Source organism: Netta rufina, assembly GCF_964035555.1.
Source record: "Netta rufina genome assembly, chromosome: 3".
NCBI lineage: Eukaryota > Metazoa > Chordata > Aves > Anseriformes > Anatidae > Netta > Netta rufina.
Window position 1 is genome coordinate 20,949,075 of NC_140125.1, and position 17,112 is coordinate 20,966,186.

At 42.2% G+C, this 17,112-nt stretch overlaps 1 protein-coding gene across 1 annotated transcript in view; it reads left to right on the plus strand.

The window, feature by feature from the left end:
• Positions 1 to 17,112, plus strand: part of KCNK2 (potassium two pore domain channel subfamily K member 2) — a gene marked incomplete at its 5' end in the record, with an annotated part of 105,889 nt that overhangs the window by 24,716 nt on the left and 64,061 nt on the right. Inside the window, one exon of the mRNA XM_084284027.1 lies at positions 4,368 to 4,678. Within this exon, the coding sequence (XP_084140153.1) occupies positions 4,368 to 4,678 (311 nt within the window). The remainder of the gene's footprint in view (positions 1 to 4,367; positions 4,679 to 17,112) is intronic.

The following is a 17,112-nucleotide window of genomic DNA, read 5'->3' on the forward strand; positions in this document are numbered from 1 at the left end:
CCAGCAGTGGGGCTGCAGAGGAACCCCTTGCTCTGGGCCCAAAATGCTTCTCCTGGTCTTGCAGGGAGGGGATGGCTCCTGTGACTGAAAATAAGAACAGAAAGCAGCAGCAGATAAGGGTATTTTTTTATGTAGGCTTTTTAAATTAGTCTTTCTATTCTTCTGGAATAACTATTTCCTTACAAGTGCGCTTTTGCCCTATCAGATCTATGCTTAGGTCATGTACAGCTGTTATTTGTATGAATATGTGATTGCTATGTTTATCATGTCACAGGCACTTCCTCTGCCTGCTGCATGCCTGCCTCTCTCGGACAAGCCTACTTTCAGCGTTTCAAAGGGTTGAGCAGCTTCCTGCAGCCGCTCTTTGTGAGCACTGTGGCCATCCCAAGCTCATGCCGCCACATTTTAAGACAGCTTTTGTCAGTCCCGTATTTTGCCAGCCTTTCTCGTGTTAGCGTGAAATACACAAACCTGTAGATACTTTGACTTGTAAGCATTTGAGGATTTTCTTTAGTTTGTTCAGATAAATCTCTTGGCACAGCAGCGAGCCCATTTGCTTTCAAGGCTGGAGCTCTGTGCTATAACCCCTTTTATTACTTAATCTCATCCACATTGGTTGGTGGTGTGTTTTGTCAGTGACACACTGCCAGTGACACGCTGCATTTGAGTGTGTTTAGAAAAGTTCAGGACTGCTACAGGCCTGAACTTTAAACCGTTCAAATGCCAGTTCCAAATTTGAGGGTGAAATGGTCACACACAATATTCAAACTGTGTGGTGCATGTTACAATAAAAATATCGGCGGGCACAACTACACAGAATAAATGTTGGTGCTGTAGAAGGCCTCAAGAACATGGGAGTTGTTACACACAATAGCTTTTGTTGTACATTTTTGTTGTACATTTTTGTTGGATGGTGCTCGTTGTTAAAGGTACCATATGTGGAATGTTTACATCCCTGGTGGAAATGCGATTGCAGAGCTGAAGTCCAGTCTAAGTAAGCAGTGATCTCCAGCTGGGTACTGTGGCTGTGATCACTGTAGGTGGAAAATACCAGGCAGTTCAAAGGAGATATTTAAGATGTTCACTAGATAATTACTTGAAATAATTACGTTCCCAGGGACAGCTTTTCAGCTGTCAGAGGTAGGGCACCATTGCAGTCATTTCTGGAGAGGACCTCTCCTGCTACCCAAAATGGTTCCTGCCCGTTTGGTTGAATGCCTAAATGAAAGGCCTGATCCAAATGCTGCTGAAGCTATCTGGAAGCTTCCCATTGCTTTCAAATTGTACTCAATAAGTCTGACCTTTTTTAAACATTTAATAATAATTCCTCCGTTTGCAAAAACAAAATTGGATTCCAAATATTTAGATTGCTAAAGAAAGGCATGTAGTAGTATTTTCCACAATATTTTACACAGACTCAGTGTGCAGGAAAATGCTCATGCCTGATTTCCCATAGGATGCTGGAAGAAATCCTATGAAGTGATTCTTTTCCATGAGCTAGGACCAGGCAGTGTTTACATACGCTTGTGGCTGAGACGTCTTTTGGGGAGAAGGGTGAAAGGCTATGATATTTTTTGGTATAAAAAGAGTTCCAGGCTTGAAAATCCTCTATCTTCAAGAGTCACAGGGCTGACTCCTGCCACCATTTGAGGATTTGATTCTTCGAGGATTTGGATTATGTGAACAAAGTCCTGCATGTGATGGAGGAGCTACTTGCTGTGTTGGGCCCAGCATCTCTTGTCACTCAACAGCTGCTCCATCGGCTGGTGGGATGAGGAGCGGTAGGAAAGGATTTGAGGAGAAATCGCAGAGATGCGAGCACGCCAGGGAGGAGCGGCGTGATTGATGCTGCAGAAATGGGAGTCCTAAGGAACTCGGTATTACACTCATTTGTATTATGTCACATTGATATGACGACGTGCTAAAATAAGTGGCTTCTAAAGCGTTTGCTGATGGTGCTGCTGATCTGAGCAGGATTAAAGCCCATCAAGCACCCGAGGTATGACTGCCTTTGGCCGTTGTACAGAGACAGACTCTGGTGTGAAATTCTTGCGACCTACACCCAGTTGGTATGGTGAGTAAATTCCAAACACGTTTGCGGAGACTTTACACAGTGGTGGAAGCAGTTTTGGGTTGTTCCTGGCAAATGTTCTTCTGCCTTTTAGATGAGCGCAGACCTTCATCACCTGGCCATGAACAACGGACCCGTGGCTCACATCATGCGTGGCTGACACTGGGTTTAGCCCGAGGCCAAAATCACGGGGACCAGTTCAGGCTTCTGGGGGGCAGCAGCCACAGTTCGGGCAGCGCTTCTGGCGTCTCCCTCGGGCTGGGGTGACCGGCTCGGGGCTGGGAGCCAGGTGGCCGGGGCTGGGAGCCAGGTCGCCCTCGGTCCCTCGGGTGGGCGCTTGGCGAAGGGCGCGGAGGCGGGCGCGGAGCGGGGAGTGGGAGCAGGGGCGGGGGGTTTTCGGGGGCGGCCGCCCCCCAAAAGGGCCGGGGCTGCTCCGCATGCCCCCGGTGCCCGTCCGGAGCCGCGGGCACGCGCGCAGGCGGGCACGCGCGGAGGCGGCGGAGCGCGATGCGCGCCCCGAGGCACCTCGCCCGCCCCGGGGCCGGGGGGAGCCCGCGGGATCCGCGCCGCCAGCCCGCCCGCCCCTGCCGCTCCCTGCGCTCCGGACCCACCCGCCAGCCTCCTCCTCCTCCTCTCTGCCTTCTTCTCCTGCTTCTTCTCCTGCCTCTTTAACCGGCTCCGACTGCACCCGCCCGAGCCCCGAGAAGATGCCCGCCCGTGGAGCGAGGAGAGGGCAGCGGGTCGGTAAATAAGAAGTGAGTAGGAGCACAATGGCGTGCCTCCCTCCCCGCTGCCAGCCCTGCGGATGCTGCGTGCGCCCCTGCCTCCCCGCGCCCCTCTCCACCTTGCCTGGCCGCCTGCCCTGCCCTTCTTCCTTTCCTTTTTCCCTTCCCTTCCATCCCCTTCCCGTCTCCGGAGCATCCCGGCGGGGGTCCCCCGGCGCATTGCACCGGCCGCGGGGAGGGGGCGGCGGTGCCCGGTGCCCGCTCCTTTGTTCGCCGCCGCGGCTCGGCGGGGCCGGCCGGGAGGGGAGGGGGCAGCCCCGGACCCCCCCTTCTTCCCCACCGCAGCCCCCATCCGCGGGGGGCTCGGAGGGTCGCCCCCGGGCACGGTGAGGGGTGCGGGGGGGTGAGGCCGGGGGTGCGCAGCGCGGTGCGGGCAGGTGTGTGCAAGGGGGGCGCCGCGCCCGGCCCCCGGCTGGGAGGGGGGTCGTGTTGAGCCGGCCCCGAAGGGGGTGAGAGGGATGCGGGGGTGCCCAGGACCCCCCACTTTGGCCGGGGGTCGGGGATAGATGCTCCCCCCCCGCCCCATCCTCTGCCCCCCGCCACAGCAGGTGCCCGGGGTGCCCCTGCGGGGCCATCGGGTCCCGGCTCTGCCAACCGGGGGGGCTCCGCTCTGCCTCCACAGCTGGGCTTCCACCCCCCCGGCAGCTGGGAGCCGTGCTGCGGCCATTCAGCGTGTACTTGTAATTCAAGACAAATTAAATATAGCTTCTGCAGTCAACTGCTGCGGCCATCATCCCGCAGGAGACCTTTACCTGCACTTGATGTGGTGGATTTTTTTTTTTTCCATTGCCCGCGTAGTTGCTGGCAGTCACATGAGTTATGGAGACACTTGATAACGCGCTCAGCTGCTCGTTTCCTAACCCTGTGGGTTTTCGTAGCTGTAAATAAAAATACCCGCTTTAACAAATGGGTGACTTTTCCAGTAAGTGCACGTGTTTGACTGGTATTTTCCGAAGGGTTTGATCGATATGCAATTAACGCTTTAGGAGCGGTATGATGAAGAGCGCATTGTTTTTATGGCTGCGTCTGGGGAGTTGCAAAGTGATCGTGCAACTGTTGTAAGAGAGCGTTTGTCGGAGCACAGGGTAGAATAGGTAAGAGAAAGACGGCTTTGCATTTTTCTGCTACTTCTGTAATGCCAAGGAAATACAGCTGGAAAGCTGCTTAGCAGTGCTTAAGGCAGTGGTGGACGTAAAGAATCTCTGCAGCAAAATGCCACCTTACACAAATACGCAAATAGCGGGAATCCTGCCTTTTGGAAGTGATCATGTATCGTAAGGGGACACACACAGAGAAAATGTTGCAAATGTGGGTGTGAGTGTAAACAGATAACACTTCCCCGAGCAGCAGTTTTGTTGTAAGGCAGCATGGGATTTAAGGGAAAGATTCCACTATGTAAGAATTCCACTTGGAAGCAGTAGAATTTCTGTAATCTCTTGGCAAGAAGGAAGCTCTGTTAACACACGTTGACCAGCCCTGTAAAAATTAACTTTCTTTTTCTGTTTTGTTAGTGGCGGCACCTGACTTGCTGGATCCCAAATCGGCCACTCAGAACTCCAAACCAAGATTATCATTTTCTACCAAGCCTACCGTGCTCACTTCACGGGAGGAAAGCGATTCAGCTATTAATGTTATGAAATGGAAGACAGTCTCAACAATTTTTCTGGTGGTGGTCGTGTATTTAATAATTGGAGCGACAGTGTTTAAAGCCCTGGAGCAACCTCATGAAACCTCCCAGAAAACCACCATTGTGATTCAGAAGCAGACGTTTGTGTCTCAGCATTCCTGTGTGAATGCAACAGAGCTTGATGAACTGATTCAGGTAATCCATACGACACCTTTGTCGCCCTGCCTTAGAGGGACAAATAATGTATGGCAGCACTGCTGGCATACAGGGGGAGAGCTGTCTTAGCCGAGCTCCGTGTTGGCCATGCAATGTAACAAGTGGTGAGGCCAGAAGTTGAGCAATAGCATTTCCACGCAAAGCCTCGTGGTGGAAAATCTACTGCTATTTTTAGGTCCAGTGCACTCAGTAGACAGCCTTTTCATTGAAGCCACCCATTATGGTAATTAAATGATTATTCATCAGCAATATATATAATTAATAGTTCACAAAGGAGTTGATATATTGATTCGTGCCTTACTAGGTCTGTCAATATCTGAGAAGCCCAATTCTGAAGAAGAAAATACACCATCCATTGCCTTAAAGGAGTTCTAATTTACCGTGATTGTATCAAGCTAGCTTTCCTTCCAGCTGTATGCTTCTTTTTATTGATTTTGTTTTAAGTACAGGAAAGCACCATGCACTTGCTATTTTGATCTTAAATCTCAATTTTCTGTGCTTCTTAAAGGTGCATCCCCAGCTGATGTAAATCAGTGTGTTCCTACTAACATGACTTTACCCTTGCAGGTCACCTGGCTTAGAACCATAGGAAATACTTATTTGCAGTAGCACAGAAACAGATTCAGAGCCTCGTGAGGCCCTTTCCAAGTTAAATCTCGTGTGCCTGTATTCTTATGGCTATCCAGCAGCACTGCGGGGAACAGCAAGGGGCTGCCAAAAATGTCACTTCTGGGAGTGGGAGGCTGGGGTGAACAGCCAAGAGCTGGCAGGGATTGATCTTTTCATTCACAGAAACCGCAGGGCCATCTGGGGCTGTGGGGCTGGGGGTGGGAAGGGGACGAGCAGAAGAGGGTGGGGGGCATCCGTGTGCCATGGGTAGAGCAGGCTCCAGAGCTGGCCCGTGGCATGGGCAGCAGGGCCTTCTGGAGGTGGATTTTAACAGCAGATCTGGCCGAGAGCTTAGAATTTTATTTTAGCTACCTAGACCAACCTGCCTTGAGCATGGCATTGACACGGACACATGTTTTTTTGCAGCTTCAAATACAAAGCTCTGGTTTACTGAGTTATTTTTATGACACACCACTTCTAAATTTTGAAGGCAAACTAGGAAAATGCCTTGCAGTTTGTGATTTCTGCCCCCCCCCTCCTTTTCCTTTTCCCTCAGAATTATTCCAAAAGTGGAACCCTTTAAAATGACTATTCAGCAATTCCTATCTCCATGCATCCCAACTAGGCATGCCTGAGGAGGTGCTGTCGATCTGTACAATTTTGATGCTATGTAATAAATATGTGTCAGCGTTTTTACCAGCAGAATGTGAGCTAATCTTTCAAAGAGATACACACACATTCTGATTAAAAATAATCTCTTGTAGCTAGTATAAATATCCCATATAAATTTTTTAGGTCAGATCCTGTACTTTTGAAGATAAAAATAGAAATATGGAAGCAATATTATCTTACATCATCTACGAGATGGTCCTGAAGGCAAAAAAAAAAAAGTTGAAATTTGCACTGGAGTATTTAGATATTTAAGCATTTATGATTCCCTACCCAGAAGCACAGACTGGTAGTAGAAAATCACTTAATCAGCATTCAAAGCCCATTTGATGTGCTGTGTAAAATAAATGACAGCTTCAGCACAGCTATCAGTGCACAGATACCCGTATCAGAATTAGTTCCCTTCTAGCTAGCAATCTTGGCGTGACCAGAAAAAACAAAGGCTTTTGGAGCATGGCAGGTGATGCAGCCACCCACAGCACGTGAATGCGAGGTGGTGCTTGTGGGGAGAATTTGCTGTGCTTGTTGGCTGGCTAAATGGAGAAACTTAATTCCTCCTTGTTCCTTTCTGCTGATCAGACCCCTTCTCAGCACTGTGAAGACCAGGGCATGGAGGTAGGAAGGTGCTGTGGTTCCCCTCTTATAGGAGGAGGACAGAGGCAAAAGTGAGCCAAGGCCAAGTCGTACAAGTACATGTAACTGCCTTTCTTTCTGCGGAATAAGTGATAAAGGATTACATCAAGTTGTTTAAGGATCTGGAATTAAGTGGCTTGCCCAAACTAAATAGGAAATCTGTGGAAAAGCAGCATCTCAAATAAATTTTTCTCCAGCTACCCTAACCATGGGGTCAAATTTCTTCCCACTTTGTCACAGAAGCTAAATTATTGGAAAGTGTTTTGTCTCTCTGGGCTTATGTCTGACTGTTAGTACAATATAATGCAGTGTTTCTTCAGTTTCCATTGGATGTCTGTATGAATAAAACTAAATAGTGCGTGTAAGGAAAAAGTAAATGATATTTAAGAATTCACTGAAAGATACCAAACTGAAAATTAATATGTTCTAGCGCAGTAGGAAGCTGGAATGCTTAGTGTGTGTGAAGAAAATTACAGAGCTTACAGACTATAATGTCTTCTTTAATCAAGTGTTTACATTGAGTCAAACTATAATGAAATTCATTATAAAATTTTCCTTTTGAACTTAATGTTCTGGGAATTCAGAAACTGGTTTGGCTCTTGTTTGTTCTAGTCTTTGCTCAAGGTGCTTATCATGCAAGGCATTTTCAATATTTACAGTTTCGGGTCTGCCATTTAACCCTTACTCTCAAGCAGTCTTGACCATCCCATTGACTCCTAACTGACAGTACATTGTGTGGTGGTTCAGTCAGGTGAGCAAGTTGGGAAGACTAGCCTGAGAACACAAATTTAACCAAATTCATTTGTGCAAGTGGAAAAGTCCAATTCACTAGCACACAGGTGCTAGTTCCATCGTCTATTGATAAAATCTTGATTTGCCCAAGAGCTGACTACAACACACAAAGTTGTTAGCTTCTAGCAATGCACACAGGTCAGGGAATTTTTGCTGTCTTTCAGTCTTGTTTTCTCTCACTAGTCACAAAAAGCCTTCCTGGCAAAACTGTATATGCTACTGATAAGTTTTCAACACACAGAGCTTTATTGCTCAGGTTCTGAATTCCTGAAACTAAACATTTTCACATTGATTGTGTGGATCCTCTAGGTGTGCTCAGTGGGAATTATATTTTTATATACTTTATATATCTGATATACATGTGAAGCCAGGGGTGATGGAGAGTTGCTATGCAGTGCAGAGATCATGTAAAGTGAATGAAATAGAGTGCCCTGCTGATGACAGCCAAGCAACCTCATCTGCCTCAGAAAAATGACCTGTGTTTTCTTCGTAACTTCTGGGAGGTCAGCCTAGTCCTGCAGCATTGTGTGTGTGCTGACAAAGAGGTGGTCTTCATGACCTTCTCCATTGCTGACCTCCATGCTCTGGTGCTGCAAATCTCTTTCAGTGCTCACTACTTCAGTTCCTTGTTGCCTCACCTCAATAAAATACACCTGAAATGAACAACAGCAATGCATGACCTTGAGGCCTGATTCCAGAAACCATTTTTTTGATATTCCACAAGCACTGCTATTTAGCACCAACCTTCATATGTGTGCAAGTCATGCAGAGGGTTTCTTTGCACCCAAGAGCCCATTTTTTTCAGGCAACTTCAACTCTCTTTTCTGTAGCCTGAAGCAAGTATTAACAACAATATTAAGTGGATCACTGTGTGCTCTACACACCAATGCTGAGCTTGGCAGTGCACAGCGTTAAGTGCTGGTGTACCCATGATCTACAGCTAAAGAAATCCCCCATCATGGAAACTTGTGAACATACAAATGCTGCCTGGGTGAGTCTGATGAGGATGCAACAGCCCAGCTAACTGTGTGTGGTCTCATGTCAAACTTGCGTTACTAAAGTTTCGGCTGGAAGGTCTTGAAAGGGTCTTGGTTTTTAACAGATGAGGAAGTGTTTGGTGAAAGTTGTGTATAATATCTCACACATTATAAAGCTGTGGAAGGGGGTGTGGCCAGAGACTTTGCTACTATTTCTGCTATAAGAAAAAGAACTCTTGTCAATTTTCATGGATTTTGTTTGTTTGTTTGTTTTTTTGTTTTCTCTGTCCGTGCCTGTGCTCAGCTTGACCCTGACATGCCATGCAGATGACAAAATAAAAGAGCAGAGGTAGTCAGGCTGTCTGGATTTCATGTATATGAGAAAGGAAAACAAACAAACAAAAAACAAAGCAACAACTACAGAAACAAAACAAACAAACAAACAAAAAACCCGATCTTTCCTCATGGTAGGGATTTTTTACATCTCCATTGGAACTTTTTTTTTTCTCCACTAGTGAGTTTTTTGTTGACAGAAGCTGATAGAAACCTGGGAGTAATCCAAGGAACAATAAGAATTAGAGAATGAAAAAAAATAATCTCTAATTAGAGCACTTGAATATCTAATTATTTTATTCCAGCTTCATTTCTCCTTTAGTGTGTCGACTATTCCCTCCGCTAAACTTGCCAGAAAAGTTTTGAAAATGTCGGAGGCAGTTTCCAAGCTCAGATGCACAAAGTATTGTCAGGTACCCAGAAAGATCTCCTGCTGTATTCATGCTGTATACATGCACATCATGTTAGGATGTGACCAGCATTGTGTATTGTGGGCTGTCTTGGCAATGAGAGACGAGTATTTGTCCTCCTGCCAAAGAGAAAGCTGATTAAAAAAAAGAGGGAGAGGGAGAGAGAAGAGCTTTTTATATAAATAACACCTAATTATGTATTACTCAGCAGTTATCTGTTTTAGGGTTGGCCTTTATAAACCAAAATGAAAAGAAAGTCCTTTTACTCCCCAAGCATCAAGATGTTTAGTGTATTATTGTACAAAAATTGGAAATAAAAGAAATCTCAGTTAAATTATTTTAAATATCTGAAGTGTCCTAGCAAACTGGTGTGAATTATTTTAGTTATCTTAGTAACTTACTTATGAAACTTAATAAAGATTGTTAAAGTAAAAACTGAAACTAACTAACAGAACATATCTAATTTTTGGTTCTTTTAGCAGAAAATTCCTTCAAATATGTTCATTCTGAAGACCCCAACAAGTGGAAAAATTAATATCAGAATAAACAACACAATCTTTTAATGTGTTCCAAGTGCTGTTTGTGGTAACTCTTGTTTTATAAACCTTGATTCAAAATCTGAGCAAGTTTTCATGGTGCTGCACCAAGCTGTCCCTGCAGTAAAGGACTTTATAGAGATTTTATCCAGCCCCTTTTAGAGTATGTGGCTTCCTCTGGAAACTGAATGCCTACAAAAATGCACTTATATTTAAAAGAAAAAAGAATTAATGAACCGTCAAGATTAGCTGAATTGATCTTGATCACACAAGTTGATCTCCTTGGGTTCTGCATGGCTTTGTGGTTAACATGAGAAGAAAGCTCTCAGGGTCCACAGTCATGTGCCTTGCCTCTTTGAGTTCTGTGTTTGCAAGGGCTAAATTCTCCCATTACTTTGCACTCATCTTTTGGGTTGTGAACAAGACTAAAATGTGTTTTCTATTTATCTCTCTGGAGGAAAGATTTTTTATTTTTTTTTCTCTTTATCTCTCTTGAGGAAAGCCTGATACAGTTATGAATGTCATGGGACATACATTCCTGCAATTCTTTCACCAAACTCGTATCACCAGAATGTCATCATGTCTTCTGATGTAATTACTTGTTAAAAATGTTTTACTTCAAAATATGTATTTTCTATGACTTTGTTTCAGTAGATTGAAGTAGCTTGGATGTATTTTTCATTATTGTTAACCTCCACCGTTAGCTGAAATTATATTTTTTTTTCATAGGGTTTTTTACAACTTGCATCTTAGCCCTAAGAAACTAATTTTGCTGCATCCTCAGAAGGAAGTTGTTTTATTTCAGCCAGATAAGCTCCTTGAACCACAGCCTCTCAGAGTTAAAATAAAGAAGTGCAAGCCCTTCTTTCTCTCCCAGAGATTAGAAGCTTTTTGAGCTTGCTCTCTCATTTTTGGAAATAACAAGTCACAGTTATGTAAAGATTTTGTTTTCAGGCAAAAAGTCACAGATATGTAAAGATTTTGTCTTCAGGCAAATCTGACATTTAAATATAAATTTATTTATTTAATATATTTTATTTATTTTATTTTATTTAATATAAATTTAAAATGTATTGGCTAAGCCTATTCAACTTGAATGAAATTTTATCCATTCTTCGAATTGCAATGTTGATAGACATTCTCATTCCTGTGATCTTTCTGAGGAACTTTTTGGAACTTTTTGAGGCAGTTTGCCATGTACCAACTCAGGCCCTTCCCAGCTGAGACCAGCTTAGATTCTCCCTTTTGCAATTCCTTCCAGCTTCCCCCAAAAGGAACATGAACTATCCCGTCTTGGTCTAGATCCTAGTCTGCAAGCAACAGGTGTTTGTACTTCATAAACCTTAGATCCTTGAAAAGACTGACAGACCAGCATAAAAGAAATTGATGCTGCAGTGTATTTGATTTATTTATCTGGGGATCCAAAATACTGTTGCATCAGTTTTTTTAATGTACAAAGTCGTGCTGCTACATTTCAGACTTGAAGCTTACAACAAATTGCAAACACCAGTCACAGAGCTGCCTGTTAATGCTGTTTGTGAAGCAACATGCAATGCATGACATTTAAAGCAGTGAAAATATGAAGTGCAGGAACTGTAGGCTGTGTTGTTACCCTGTGCAAGTGTCTGTCCTTAGTAAGGAGTCTGCCCATCAAAGCAGGTGAGCTTGTGTATTCTTATTTTGAAGTATAGATGTAGTCCTGGCTCTTTACCCTCCCCTCTCAGAAGTCCCCTCTTCTGTCTCAGCACAGGGAGAGAGGGATTTTTTGCCAAACTTTCTGTTGCCTGGGACCATTCCCATCATAGCACACTGTCAGTACAAGTCCCTCTTCTGTAGTTATTTTCTTCATGGTGGTTAAACCAAAAGTGATTTTTTTTATGCACATGCTCTTTACCCTTCATGCGCATAAAATCAATACAGACTTTTGGGAGAATAATAAATAAATTCTAACCATCCTTTTCATTTCTCTGTTCAAGGAGAGGGGGTTCTAACTTTTTTTTTTTTTTTTTTTCCTTGCTGCTGGCGTTTTGGCTCTTACATGATATATTTACTTCAGATGAACAGTTTTACAGGACCAAGAACCTAGCTAGCTTGAGTGCATCTGAATGACAGCTTTTGTCTTAGAAGGGTGGCAGCTATGACTCATTGGTAAGTCAATTTTCCTGAGCAGCTGTCTGAATAATTCTTCCCGTCTCAAGAAGCTCAAGAAGCAAAGAAAAGCCCTCTTACCTAGATGTGTGTCTATACATATGTATATATATGCATGTAAGCACACACAAAATTTATATACACACAGTTTTTAATATATAGTTAGAAATATACATGTTTTTCAATACGTTTCTATATATTTTTAGTTCAAGTAGATTGTGAACATTGAATGAGAAGTGTTCTATGGCATGCTGGGTATTAGTTGGTAGTATAGATTACAATCATAAGTTATACAAATGAAAAAGAAGTACATGCAGTCACAGAAATACAACGCAAACATCATTGCAGTCTCTTTCAACAGTAAAGCTCTAAAGCATGTGCTTTGGGAGTCCAGGGAGTCATTTGATAAGTGTTGAAATCATCCTAGTGTGCCTCTGAACACAGAACTGGGATTTCCATTCTCTGTAAAGCAAAGTACGAAGGTAGGACCCATGCAGTAGCTGGGCAGCATGCGGTATGCAGCTACACTGAAGAGAGAGGGAGAGCTCTTGTCAAAATTGCAGCAGGACAACAAAGGTGGAGAACAAAGTTTCCAAAAACTTTGAGGCATCTCTGACTTTTTGACATCACTTGTTAATTGATTGCCAGGAAGCACAAGCTAACTCCTGACAAGGTGGGTAACAGAACACGCTGCGTTTTTTTATCAGCAGCATAATTTAAGGTGAATCTATTTTAATCTTTGGATAGAAAAGCTGAGAGTAATGAAATGTTGTGTTACATCATTTCAGAAAAGTGAAGTGACTGCAGTATGGTACAAAAGCATGCATTCAGAGCCTGGTGGAGAAGAAGATGAGAAGGGGCGGCTGGTTTGACATATGCTCATTTCTGCCTCTTCTGTAGATTAGAAAGTGGATGACTACCAGAGGCTATTCTCATCAGTTTATAAACCTCTCTGTATTTGTCCTGTGGCAATGTGGACCCCAGAGTAGTGGATGCAGCTCTGTCATCAACAGGCTTGCTTTTGTCTTTCATCTCCGTTGACTCCTTGCAGGGTCAGAGGAACAAAGGTTGAAATCCCTGACCTAGGAGAATTGGAATTATCATTTTTTTTTCTTCTTCCTCCTCCCCCCCAAAAAAAACAAAACCAAAACCAAAACCCAAATCAAAAAAAAAAAAAAAAAAAAAAAAAACCACAAAAAACTGCTTTTTCAAAGGCTGTTTTGTGTGATAAACTGCAAGGGTAGCTCAGCATGGCATCTTCAGACAGCTATCTGCGTGAATACAGAGATGTGATAAACCAAAACTGCACAATATATTTACCGGAAACTGTTTCTAAATTGTATAGGAAATGAATAACTGACATTGAATTAAAATGAGATTTTATGTTGTCACTCCTGTTTTCCCCGTGTTCTTGGAAACAGCGTGAATGCAGTGTTTATGTTTTTGGAACTCAGGTCCTGTTTTTAAAAGTAACACAAGTAATGCCTGGCCCACCCATTCTGTGTTCAAACATCTCTGCCTCTTTTCACTGATGCTCTACTGAGGCTTATTCCTGGTTAGAGGTGCAAAACCAGGTAGTCTGGCTGTAGTTCAACTTAGGACCTGAACAAAGCTTATGCCTATGCCTAAAATACATCACAGAGCTAGCCTAAGGGTCCTAGTGACTTAAAAAAAAAAAAAAAAAAAAAGAGAGAGAGAGAGAGAATTAAGTTCCTAAAGTTTTTAGATATTTGAAAATGTTATTTCTTTCAAAAGAGCCCCAAATTTCACCATTATAAAGACAAATAAAAAGCAAGTAGTCAAAAACCTAGTATTTTTACTGAACAGACGTAATAATATTATTAAAACTATTTCACATAGAGACAGACCATGATTGGATGCTGTCTGCAGGGTGATCCCTCCTCTGCACAGTCCTCAGTGATCTCATACAAAAGAGATAAACAAATACACTCAAAGAAGGCAAGACAAGTGAAATAATCTACATGGTTTAAGAATGGAAACAATCCACATTCCTATTCTAGTGGTGAGTGGTTCTGTAGTATTGAAGTGGAACTGAGGTTTAAGCCGGAATTTAGTTTGTACATGGAATACTAATAAGAAAAAGTAGAAAAATTCCCTCTAAGGCTGTCAATTAACTGTATTGTTGTACTTTTTTTAGAAGCCAAGAAATTCCAATGTTAAGATAGCACAAAGCCTTTATCAGCTACAACCTACAATAAATGTGAAGATTATACAGAGTTTTCATGATTTTGACTCTTTTAGGATTGAAAATGCACAGAGTTAATAATGGTATTTTATAATTTAGGATATTCCAAAGGGCTCAGAAGACAGAAAAAAAAGGTTATAAAAAGAAGGAAAGTCATGCCAAACTTGTGACAAATGAAATGGTTGTGTTTGCTCTTGTAGTAAAGCATCAGTCAATAAATAAGGCTGAAGATCAAGAATAAAGTGACAGAGAAAAGTGGACCTAAGAGCACTGACAATGAATAACAACATGCTTTTTAATCATACAGGGTGAGATGCCAGCTCTTGATGAAGTTGGCAGAAAACACTGGCACAAGGCTGAGTTTTTATTCTGTGCTACATTTGTACCTTTGTATAGTGGAGATGATCAAAAAGAAATATCTGCTTTGCAGATATTGCCCTGAAATGCATGTATGTTAGGAATTGTCATATATATTATTTTCTCTTAGTATTTTGGTTAGGAATAGTCTTAGATGAGGACCTGTTAACCGGCACTGACCAAACTAAGGAGGAAAGATAACTGCTGATCCAAAGAATTTAAGATGAATTTACCCTCCCAGTGAAATCCAGAGGCAACATTCAAAGACTTTATGAGATGTTGTTATTGATCACAGTAAACCTGCGACTTTGCTGCTTTTAGGCCTGTCATCCTTCCTTGTTAGTAAGGAAGACTTACGGACAGCTCTGAAGGAATGTAATGTAATATTTAAGACTAGCTTCTCCCAAACATGGCAACCACAGAGAAGAAAGCATTATAGTGTGTATTTGGAAACTTAATAACCAGACGATAAAGAAAGCATCATCTGGCCCTTTCTGACTAAAATTGTATTTAAAATAATGCTTAAGGTAAATCAGTAAAGGTACAAAGAAGGTCAATGAGAATACTGGCAATAAAGAAATACTGATGTACAATATTTAACAGGTTTATTTAAATAGGTAAATACATTATTTAATAAGAAAGAGCCTTTAACTTGGAAAAGAGGCAGCTGATGGGTCTACAAGATCATGAATGTATTGGAGTAGACAAATAAGAAATTTCTGTTGAAATGTTTCTTATAATATAAGAACTTTATTATGAGGAAGCACATACTAATCTCAAAAGGGAAGTGCTTTTTTAAACAATCCACAGATAAATTGCAGAACTCACTGCCACAGTATTTCTTGGTTCCCAGATTGCCATAGGTCTCCAAAAGTAGTCAAATTCTTGGTAAAATGATCCACCCAATGCAATCTTAACACCATGATGCAGATGCAGCCTTCCATTCAAAGTCCATAAAACTTCTGGTCTGAAGCTGTGTGAAGAAAAAGCCACTTTCCTACTTGCCCTAATTCTACATCCTTTCCAAATTAGCTGTTGGTTAAAACCAGACATCAGAATGACTAATTGTCTTTTGTAGCCATATGTTGTGTTTTGTCCGGTCTGACCCACTGACCCAACAGAACAGTTTTGGGTTAAGTTGCCTTTTTTTTTTTTTTTTCCTGGAATTGTAGTATACTGCAGTTAGGAAATGCATGGATGCCATGGATCTTTGAGCAATTCCAATGAGCATATCTTTCACAGAAAAGACACTGATGCAGTCTGGCTTCAAAACTTTGTGGTGGTGATACAAAGTTCTGAAAACATTTTACATCTGGATCTGCATAAAAATTGGTCTTGTTAGACTGCCTAAACAGGTGCATTGTTCTGTATAGGGCATTCATGCAGTACACTAGACTGCAATAAAATGTGAATGGTCCCATAAAATTATATTGATCCAGTGCTTTACCATATGATGTCCTCAGTGGAGAACACATTCTCATTTGCAGGTACAAGGACATACGGTGAAAATTCTTGGTTCAGTAAAATGAAAAAAAAAAACAAAACAAAACTCAAAATGTATTCAGTAGGCTTCATAATGCACTAGGGTTTGTAAGTCAAAGGAATATCTGTGATGTGTAAATTCTGAAATCAGTACAATGTCTGGTTTCCACATGGGGCTTAGTCTGATGTGTCCCTTCCTACAGGAATGTAGACACTTGTCAGTACTTATTGTTGCCAAGTTGTAGGTAATGTACAAATGTAGAAGCAGCATTATTCTGCAAACCCAAAGGAGAATTAAACTCTCTTCCTCTCCCTCTCCCCATCCTTTTCTCCTTCCTCAGTAGGACTGAAAAATCCACATCTTTGATGTCTGCTTTTCTGGTATTTTAAAGCATTTTAAAATGAAAACAGTTGAAGGTATAGAAGATAGAGTGTGTAAAGTCCATGTAAAAGTACCCCAGCTTGCTTTCTGTTGACAACCCCGGGTGCTGAAAATGGCAGCAAGATCCCCATGGCTGTAGAGATGCAGCTGTGAATTTGGAAATGGCTGCTTTGTGCATCTGAGCTTTGACAATGGCAAACTGGAAGCGGGGGATTTTGGTTGAGATCGAACCACTACAAATTGATAGCCTGGTGATCCCAGCACTGATATTTTGTCATGTCTGTCCACAACAACTTCCACGGGCATTGTTTAGAAACAAAAATGGTTTCATTAGCAAATTATTGATGTATTTTATGATTCAAAATAATAATAATTCTGCAAAACAATCTTCCTCTGAAACAGTGGAACAGTTTCAGAGGGTTTCAGTTTCAGAACAGTTTCAGAAACCAAAACAGTGGGTTTTCTGCCCACACAGAAAACATTCTGGTCTACCCTGTCTTTATCTGCAAAGTAATTTTTGGACAACTCACCAAGCAGAAAGAAAATGTTCGTTTTAGCTATGCAGGATTGCTTCCTCTGTTGTTCTTTTGTTAAGCACTAATTATTATTACTATGATCATGATTATGAAATAAATCCTGTTTTAAAGTTTCAGAATGAAATTATAGCTTGCGTTTCTTAAAATATTTATTGTGAGTTTAAAAATACTTTTTCTTGACATGTAGTGTTTAACTGAAATGCTGCTGGTATATACCTCCAATGGAGATAAAACTGCACAGGAATCCTCTTTCATGATAACAATTTACAGTAGGTGACATTGCCAAAATAAGAAATGTTTTGTATTTCTCAAGACTCTGAAAATGTCACAAATGTCATGCTTG